The 10843-nt window shown below is 26.8% G+C and overlaps 1 protein-coding gene across 2 annotated transcripts in view; it reads left to right on the top strand.

Annotated features, from left to right (window-relative positions):
• The first annotated feature begins 363 nt into the window (after nt 1-363).
• Nucleotides 364-10843, top strand: part of LOC117180003 (formin-binding protein 1-like) — a 137371-nt gene continuing 126891 nt past the window's right edge. For both annotated transcript variants that reach the window (XM_033372274.1, XM_033372273.1), the window contains exon 1: nt 364-574. In XM_033372274.1, coding sequence (XP_033228165.1) covers nt 551-574 — 24 coding nt within the window. In that variant the 5' untranslated portion in view covers nt 364-550. The remainder of the gene's footprint in view (nt 575-10843) is intronic.

Genomic DNA, 10843 nt, shown 5'->3' with positions numbered 1-10843 from the left:
CAAATGGGTGCCTTTGCCTTTTGAAGTGCCATGGCTTATGATTTGATTGTAGAATTAATATTTGACATAGGACTCATTTCTAATCATGTTGTTGGTTAATGTCAAACCTAGACCTGTGAAAAGGTACTTTATTTGAAAATCGAGGTCCATGAACAAGTACCCTATAATTTATTCGTTAAAAAAGGATTTTTTCACTGATTCAATTTGAATGTTCGCGGAACTTTGACTGAAGGAGTTAGCGCTACCTGTTGGTAAACTGCCCGACTCCATCTAAGAAACTTGTCATATTTCTGGCCAGATGTCGCTAGTTGATGATTCCGGGCAGATTTCCAGGTTCCAGCGAGTTGAGCAAGTTGGTGGCAGTCTGGCAGTTCGTGTCGTTTACGTTTACTCGGCAGACATGTTCAGTTGGAGTGAAATTTGGTGAAGTGCGGCAAATTTGCGAGTGATTTACATTGTTACATGCGTTTTCGGTCCTGTGAGTGCAATCGAAGGTGTCCCGGGTGTGCCGGGTGGGAAGTGTCGTGCCTGTCTTCTAGGTCCCGAAACCATGAGCTGGGGAACCGAACTCTGGGTGAGTACTCGAAACTCAAAAGTTCAATTTTCCTACCAATTTACTATCCAGTTATTTCGCGATTCTTAACTTCTGCGAAGAACTTGGCTAAAAGGCGTGCATTCAGAGTCAAGTTAATGGTGTTTCACGAGACGACGACGACGAGTTTGAGATATTGGGCTGATTGGGAGAACTTTTGGATTATACATACGAGGCCACCGAAAACCAGTTCGCCAGGATACGGCCGAGCCTTTTCGGTTGATAGCCCCGGGCCATCTCCCATCTTCGAATCCTCAATCACCTCAATCCCTCCCTACTCAAGCAACCCACCCTCTTCACCCGATCTCTCCGGAATTTGCAATTTTCTTTCCTCAGATCTCAGAATCCGGTGTGCTCGTACGACACAACCGCAACGCGTCTTGCACACATACCAGGAAAGTCGTGTGTCACTCATTTCTAGCAAACTAGCAGTGTCAATTGTCATATTAATGGGACGGAGACGGGAGATTAAATCCTTTAAATGGCAGGTGGAAGTCGAGTTTTTAAAAGTTTCCGATTCTTTATTGTTACAAGATATCTAGCGGAAAACAATTGAAATAGTGGGGCCGCTAAACCGGGAAATGACAGTGAATTGTTTTTACTGAGACTTCCCTTAAAATATTTCATATCACACGATATGCCTCTTTTTTTTACTGAAAATTTAACTTCCATTTTTCGTTGAAAATGGATCTTGTTTCCTTAAAAATTCAACGATTTTGTAGAAAAGTTGTCTTTGTGGCTTGAAAATTCAACAATTTGGTTTCAACTTTTCTTTTTCTTAACTGAAAAAAACTTTTTTTGGTTAAAAATCTTATCTCCTTTGGTAGGACTATCTTTTTTTTTTGTTTGTTAGAAATTATTTGAAATGATTGGTTACAAATTTATTTATTTGATTGGGGGTTCAGCATTTTTGTTAATAATTGAACTATTTTGTTCCAAATTCGTACTTTTTTTGTTGAAGTTAATGGCCTAATTTTAGATTATCTAATTTAAAAACCATCAATAAAAAAAACTGCAATTTGAAATCTTAATACAGAAACAATAAAAATGGTACTATTTTTAATTCTGTTCAAAACAGTCAAATAGTGCTAAATATTATAAAATTTTTCTTTTTTTAATTAAAAAACTTTAAACTTTTATGGGCTAAAAAAGTGGAATATTTTTAGAATAAACCTACTAATTTAAAGTTACTTTTAAATATAAAATAGTTCAATTTAAAAATCATTATTGAATTTATATTTACAGTTGATTCACTTAAGATGTGTTTATCTCAAATTTCCAATTATGAAGGTTTTTTTATCGTTCATTTCGTCAATTGTTGAATGGTTTAATGATTGGTTTTTTTACTGTCTTAAAAATTCCATCCTCAGATTCTTTAAGACGCAAAATGGAAAATTTTTTAAGTAAAATATTTTACAATTACGTATTGTAGAAATAATAATTTTCTAATAGTTAAAGTTAACGTTTACGGCAATTTTAATTGTTATAGATTGATCATTTCAAAGATTTCTGGTGACAAAATAAAAATAGCGCAAGTTTAAGTTACGAACATTTAAACATTGTCTGATTAAACACATTTTTAACTGTACATTTTTAAAATAAAAGTTAAATTATTTGTATTTTAGGTCGTTTCAACTTAATAATTGATCAATTATTATGTGTACGTACACATCAAACGTCAAAACTTTCACTTAGAAATTAATTTTTTTTAATCGAACAATTAAAATCGTTGTAACGCTCAAAGTTTAAGCACTGAATTTTAAATTTACAATTAAAAAATATCAAATTAAATATTTTGGACTAAAAAAAAAATTTAAATAGCATTTTAAATTGAACAAAAGCGTTTAATAATTCAGTTAATTATTGAAATTATTTAAAAATTAAAAATGGTTTATAAATTTTCAGTCGGCATTTCAGCAGATTCAGTATCGTCTTGTAAAATCAACTATTCTTTCATTTGTAATAATCGAACATTTCCGTTTTAAAAATCATTCATGAATTTATATTTGCAGTTAAATTAACATTCGAAAATTTTTTAAGTAAAAGATTTAAATGATTTTAAATTGTTCTAAATCTGTTAAAAAGAAAACCATTTACAGAATTTAATTTTAAAAATTAAACTATGTTTCAATTCGACAACCTTAAATCCTGAACTTTAATTTAAAACACAGTATTTTCTAACAGAATAATCGAAGTGCAGTTCAATTTAAAAAATCACTTTTAATTACTTTTGGGATTTAATTATTAAGGTCTTCAAAACTACATTTTAATTTTCTTTTAATTGAAAATAAATGAAAATTCAGAAATTATAAATCAAATATTCAAAACTAAACTTTTTGAGACTGAATTATTTCAAACAACCTTGAATTGTTAAAATTAAAATCCTAAATTAAAACTTTGATCGCCACAATGTTAATTATTCAATTAAAAAAATTTAAATTTGTGAGTAAAAATGTCGAATCACGATTTATAAATAACAATTAAACAATTAGTAATCAAAAGTGACTTACAATTAAAATATTTGTTTCTAAAATGATATATTTTTTGGTATATTTACAAATTTATTGATTCGTTCTTGAATTTCGAGTATTGAAAATCGTAGTCTGGATTTATATTTTTTTACCAGAAACCTTTGAAATGTTAAATTTTTAAAAGTTTTAAATTGTGCAATTTTAAGGTTATTGATTTTTAATTATTCTATTGAAAAGTGTTAAAAGCTTCCATTTTTTGCTGGTACATTATTGAGCGTTTCAATAAAAAAAATTCTTTTTCGTGTATTTTCAAAATTGAAGTAGTTACGGAATTTTCTGTAGCTATAGGCATTGCGTTAAATTAACCAATTTTTATTAGAAGTTAATTTTGTTCAATTAATTAAAATTATTTGGAAATTCCTGGGATTTAACAACATTTCAAAATTAAATTCATCGTGTTTGGAGAAAAGTTACTAATTTTATTGGAATTAGTAAAATAGGAATTAATTTTCAAACATTTTCTATATCTGTAAGTATTTCAAGTGAGAATTTAAATAGCTTCATTTTATATGATAATGCTTTTTATATTTTTATCGCCTTCTAATAGTCTCTAATTTTTCTGGAATGGAATTGTCAGCGTGAGGTTTATAATTTTTGTTTATATTAACTTTGAGAAAACCTTGGAAAGATCTAGAATTTAAAAATTAAAATTCAGTATAAGAAGTTAAATTAAGAAGTTTTATATAAAATTTCATCAAATGATAACAAAATATGAAAATAACACTTTTGTAAAATAAATTTAAAATATAAAAAATAAAATGTTTTATAAATTCAAAACTTAAAAAATGAGTTGGTATAATTACAGAGTGGCCGCAGGAAGGAGAAACCGAAACAACTGGGAATTTTTTGAGACCGGGAAATGGCAGTGAATTTTTTTCTTGACCGGGAATTTTACAAATTTTCAGAAGAAAAATCTGTCCAAGTTCGATTTTTACAGTTTTTAAAATAATTAAAGAATTTCCAGATTCGTAATTAACTCGTAATTAAAGGTTTTTATGAAATTAAAAATATTGTTTCAGTCTAAATTAATCAATTTTTAACCCATTCAATTAAAAAAAGTTTGATTAAGAAAAAGGATAATTCTTTAATATTTAGCGATATTTCATTTATAATTTAAGAGGACTAAATTTAAGCCAAATATTAAAAAATAAACAGTTTAAAACTTAATTGTTTGACATAATAGCTTAAAATTTCGAAAAGCTTATAACATTTTAACGTTGCAATTTTTATTGTTCTACTTAATAAAATGTTTAATTTGTAAGCGAAATTGTCGAATTTTGATGTATAAATAATAATTGAACACGTATTATTTGTAGAAAAATTTGAGTAATTTTCAGAGATATTTAGAAAACTTAAAATGATATCAAGTTTTAGAATATTCTGTTAAAATAATTTTTCAAAATGAAGAATCATTTTCAATTGACCCAGGAATTTGTCGGTAAAAACACTTTGTTAAAATTATTTGAAATCGTTTCAAGTTTTAAATTAATTTTTAATCTTTTTGAAACTTCTAAATATCTTTTAAAATTACTCTAATTAGTTCTAAAAATAATAAGTGTTCAATTGTTTCAAGGATGCTTAAACTACTAAAAATGAAAATAATTTAAATTCTAATTTAAGAACTTTTAATGTGAAAAAATTTAAAATATTTAATGGCCTACAATAACTGAATAATATAATTCTGACAATTTTAAAAGTTAAAAATTCAAGAGTTCCACTTTGAATGCTTTCGTTTGTTGTTTATTTTTTAAAACTTGTACTTTTACTGTTTAGCTTTAGATTAATTTAATTTGTGCCAATATTTCGGCAAATATAATTTGCAAATTCATATGATTGGATTTTAGAAAGAAGGAAACTGAAGTCACTATTGAAACAGAATTTTTTCGAAATTTCGTGCTACTATTTTCCTACTGTTTTTCAAAATCTGTGCCACTATAAACAGAGCTATAAACACTATTTTTGCTATCTCGACAGAGTGCGATCCCTGTATTTCAAATAGAAGGGTTCGAAATCTTTCAAAATAAACTAACGTGGGCTTTTTATACACATAATTTAATACCTCATTAAAGATTCGAATACTATTTATGGCCACAAAATTTGTTAATTGTTGATTAGATAATTTAGGTCTTAATCAATTAAAAAAAAAAAAGAATAATAAAACTATAAGTGTTCCAAATTACAAAAAAATCATACGTTGGACGAGATACAATTCGTTTCCTCAGGTGGTTTGGTTTTGAGAACGTCTTCCAGATGGGAGCCGAATTTTAAATAGATTTACAGTCACCGATTCTTTGTGTCGTGATTTTTAAGGGGGAAAAAATGTTTGATTTGTGTATTGGTAAACCAAACAGAGGGAATAAAAACAGGTTTTTTTAAATTTGATAAACGCGTGTTTTGTTGGTCTTTTTTAAAGTTATAGGACGTGTCTAATTTACTTAATCTTTTTGATTTTTTTGGTTGTAATATTTACGCATTAAATTTTTTATTGAAAATTAAGTTTTTCAACTGGAAATTTAACTATTTCATTTTTGGTAGAAAATTGATCTTTTTTAGTTGAAACTTTAAATATTTGGTTGGAAATTAATGTATTTTCTTACAAATTCATCTTTTTTTTGTATAAAATTAATCTTCTGGGTTTAAAATTTAACTGGTTGATAATTTATGTATTCATGTGCTGGTTTAAAGTGCAACTGTTTGGTTGAAAATTAAACGGTTTTTGTTTTAAAATAAAAATATTTTTTAGTTGAAATATTAACTATTAAGTTTTTTGATGAAAATTTATCTTTTTGGGTTAAAAAATTCGTTTTTTTTTGTTGTTCGTTGAAACTTAGTTTTTATGCTGAATATTTAACGATTTGGTTGAAAATTTATGTTTTTTGGTTGAAAATTCGTTTTATTGACTGGAAAATTTAATTTAGTAAAAAAATTTGTTCGATCATATTTTTTTAATTAATTTTTTGTAATACAAATTTAACTATTGTATTTGTGGTTAAATATTGATCTTTTTTATTTTAAAATGCAACTATTTGCTTCATAATTGATTGAAAATTCTTTATTTTTAATCGAAAATTAATATTTTCGAGTTGAGATTCAACTATTCTGTTAAAATTAGTTGTTTTTTTTAAATTTTTTGTAATAAAAATTTAACTATTGCATTTTTGTTTGTTAAAATTGATCTATTTTAGTTTTAAAGTTGAACTATTTGGTTGATCATTTATTTAATTTATCGAATATTCAACTTTTCGTTAACAAATTTATTCTCTAGAAAATTCGTCTTTTTGTTAGAAAAACAATCTTCTGGTTGAAAATGAAACTATTTCGTTTGAAGTTGATGTATTTTGTTGAGAATTTACCTTTTCGGTAGAAAATTAATCTTCTTTGAATTTCAACTTTCTGCTTGAAATTTCAATTATTTGCCAGTTGAAACTTTTTTGTAGAAAGCTCGTCTTTTTAGCTGGAAAATTCCAAAATTTGGATGCATTTTTTTTTCTTTATCGTCTGAAAATTCTTCTTTGGTTGAGAATTCTTTTTTTTTACTTGAAAATTCATCTCATTTGGCGATAATTATAAAGTTATCAAATTTACGTTTTCATATGCCAGCAGATACCTTTTAAAATAAAATGGATCTTTTGTTTTTAAACAAAAGTAATCTGATTTCTTCATTATTATTGGATTAGAGATTTCCAACAATCAGAAATTCATCATCAAGTGTTTGCTTTCTTCTCTTTTGAAACAACTTTTTTAATCGTTTTGTTCTTTTCTTTTTATAGTAAAGTTGTGTGAGAATTTAACTTAAAATAATAATCGGATTCTGGTCATTCTTCCTCGTGAGAAAATAAAATAATCGCGCGCGTGTTGGTTTTCTAGTTATTTCAAAATAATGACTGAGCATATTTTAAGAAAGTAATCGAGAGTATGTGTACTTTGTTGATGGACAATTTATAAATTTAATAATAGATCCACAATTTAATAATTAAACTCCAATTTGTTCAATGGAATTTATTATTGGACAGATAATTAATGGTATAGGACGAAAAGGAATTTGGCTTCCGATAAACGATGATGGCAAATCAGATCTCGTGACGTTAATCTTAATCTATTGTTATGGAATTTATTCAACGACTAATGCGTTGTAAATGATACAGTCGTGAAACAATAATTTGTCATTATGGAAGCTTCAAAACACTTTGAAAAATTACTCTTTTATATTCTTTCTTAACATACAACAATTTCAACATGGAAAACATAATGTGAGAAATTGAATTCCAGGATGAGCCATTTAAAAATGTAAATTATAAAATTCATTTTTTAATGGCTTCATACATCATGTGGATTTAGGTTGTCACTAATTCGTCTGGAAAATTAATTAATGTCATGATTTGAGTAATTTTAGATGTACAATAAATTGTGCTTTCTACTTTCGATAATATTATTTTGGTTAGTTTAATTTTACGATTGAAATTTATTTAAATTAGTTCGATTTGTTTTTCCAAAACATTCAGAAATATTGTTAAAGGATTGGATGATTGACGATATTAAATTTATTTCCGTAATTTAAAATTTGACGAAGGTGTGTTAAAAATTGGGACTTTTTAATGGAGGCATTAAACATGGGATCATTTTTAAATTAGAGGTTTCAAATCGAAAAAAAAGTAGGTTCATATTAACGTGAATTAACGGCGTAACGACTGGAGAATACATTCACGTAGAAGCGACGTGCTCACAAGGTCCTTCGAACTTTTCTTCGCAAAGAATTTGACTTTAGAGTAGCGGGAAACTTTAATATATTCGATATTTCTAATTCCACTGGGGCATGTACTAAAAAAAGGACGATGAACTGCAGTAAGATTTACAAAAATATTTTTAAATAAAGTTTTTTTAAACATTGGTACAGAATACTTCAAGTTTTTAATTATTTTGTTAATTATTTCATAATCAAAAGCGGAAAAATTTTGTTTCTATTCTTTTAATTTGATAGTGCAAATTGGAAATCATTTTAATTTAAAATATTTTAGGCCCATTCAACATCAAGAATCTCTTAATTTCTCAAACCGAAAAACTGCAAAGATTTTCAAATTTAAAGGAAGATTAAAATTTTTGAGACTGAAAATGAGGCATTCAAAATGATAAGTTACCTATTGTTAAATTCATAAAATTTAAAGTTTTTCGAAAGTGGAAACCTAATAATTTCAAGTCTCCAAGTGTAGAAAGGGTTAAATGAAATTTGTAAATCTAAAAATTATTGAGTTTCGGAATGTTATTCAAATTTTAATGCCACTACAAATTAAGGATCCTGCAAATTAAAAATTTATAAAAATGAAAAGACTGAAGGCTCCTGATGTAGAATCTGTTATGAAATTTTGTAAATCTAAAAAAAATTGAATTTCGGAATGTAATTCTTTAAATTTGAGCGCTACTAAAAATTGAGGAGCCTACAAATTTAAACTTAACAAAAATGAAAAGACTTTGAAGGCTCTAAATGTAGAATATGTTACATGAAATTTGTAAATCTCAACATTTTTGAATTTCGGAATGTTATTGTTGAAATTCTAACGCTACTACAAATTAAGGATCCTGCAAATTAAAAATGTATAAATATAAAAAGACTGTAGGCTTTAAATGAAGAAGCTGTTAAACTAAATTTGTATGTCTCAAAATTTTAGAGTTTTGGAATGTTATTGCTTAAATGCAAAGGCAAATTTAAAATTGATAAAAATGAATAACCTCTGAAGGCTCGAAATGTAGAATCTGTTAATGAAAATTGTAAATCTCAAAATTGTTGAATTTCGGAATGTTATTGTTCAAATTTGCATGCTACTTCAAATGATGGATCCTACAAATTAAAAATTTATAAAAATAAAAAGACTGAAGGCTTTAGATGAAGAAGCTGTCAAATTAAATTTGTGACTCTGAAACATTTTAGTTACGAAATGTTATTGATATCTATAAATATAAAAAGGCTCTGAATGTAAGTACATTATAAAAAATTCAAAAGCCTCCAAATTTTAGATATAAAAAATTTAATTATCCTCTAATTTTGAAAACTTTAACATTTTAAGGACTTCATTTTAAATTAAAGGTGGAACAATATTTATGGCCAAAATGAAATGGGGAAAATATTTCGTTCATTTGAACGTTCGGAACTTCAGTTGCATTTAATAATAAGCGTCCAATTTTTTAATTTCTCAAATTTTAGTTTTTCTTTCAAAATTAGAAACATAAAAATTTCAAATGTTCAACTGTGAAGACTTGAAATGCATTTAAACTCCTAATTCGAAGTTGCTAATCTCTAAATTAATAATTTAAAAATTTTATTAAAATTGTTATCGCAATTAAGATCAATATAAATATATAATTTAATAAAATGAGTAGCATCCGGATTGATATTCTCACCAATTTGAAAGCCTTCAAATGTTGAGACATTAAAAATTAAAATATTCTCTCATTTGTAAACCTTAATTTTTTAATTTCGGAATGTTATTGTTTAATTTTAAACGCTACTACAATTTAATCCGACAAAATCAAAATGTATAAACATGAAAAGCCTCTAATTGCGCATCATCCAAAATTCAAAAGCTTTCAAATTTTGAGCTATTAATTTTTTTCAAATCCAAATTTTGTACCAAAAATCCTGGTAATGAAAAATTGACAATATGTGGCAAAATAAATCCCATAATCAATTCAACTTAGATTTTTGCCCTGGCACGCTTTTCTATTTGTAGATCAAATTGATTCGTCACCCTCAAAGAAAAAAGGAAGCGGCTCTGAAGCGATGAATGAAAGTGAACCTGCACTTGAAAACAAGCTCTCGAATAGATTGTTTACAGTCTGCTCGTGGAATAAAAAAAAATTTGGCAAGATTCTGAATCTGGTTTTAAACATTTATGGGATGAGGATACTTTTTGTTTGTTTTCTTTGTCCTATTTTTATAATATTCTCTAAAGAACGATGACCTAGTCTAGAAATCTCCGCTCTTGTTCCTTATTTTCGGAAATGACAACTCACTACTCTTTTGTTATTGACTTAATAATAAATGATTATTTCTGATTCTAAAATTTACCTTTATGCGCAGAAAGGATAAATGAAATTGATATTCTTCTGTAAATTTTTTTTCAGGGACTAATAACAGCCATTTAAAGTTGAGTATTTTTAAATGATCGTTACAGATAACAGTACTTTTTAACTGTTCACTCGTCAAGAAATAATTCTATTCGACTTAAAATTTCAAAACTCTGCATCAGTATAGGCAAAACATTTATCTGCGACATTATTTTTGTCCCATTTTTTAGAATTTTTTTCCTCTGACATTTTCACCATAATCTGTACAAAAAATGAGGTCTATATTTTTTTTCCTGACAGCCAGTAGTCACAGTCATCACAGGTTGTCACCTATTCACCTTTCTGACCTATTTTGAAATTTATTAGCTACTTTGGAAATTGGTCACCTTTTTCACCTATTTTGAAAAAAATTTTATGAAACAAATTTCACACGCATTTAAAAAGCTTTGAAGAAGATTACACAAAAATCTCCCAAATATTTCGAATATTTCATAAAGATCTCGAACAATTTCAAAAATTTTAGAAATATTTCGCAAAGATTTCATAAAAAAATCAAAAAGGTTTTAAAAGATTACAAGAATTAAAAAAATTTTAAACGATTTCAAATATATATTTCAAAACTATTTCAAAATGTTGCAACAGATTTGAGAAGATTTAAACA

The sequence above is a fragment of the Belonocnema kinseyi genome, chromosome 9, assembly GCF_010883055.1.
Source record: "Belonocnema kinseyi isolate 2016_QV_RU_SX_M_011 chromosome 9, B_treatae_v1, whole genome shotgun sequence".
In the NCBI taxonomy this organism is placed as follows: domain Eukaryota; kingdom Metazoa; phylum Arthropoda; class Insecta; order Hymenoptera; family Cynipidae; genus Belonocnema; species Belonocnema kinseyi.
Note: the sequence above shows the minus strand (reverse complement) of the source record. Positions and strands in the feature narration are given on the sequence as shown.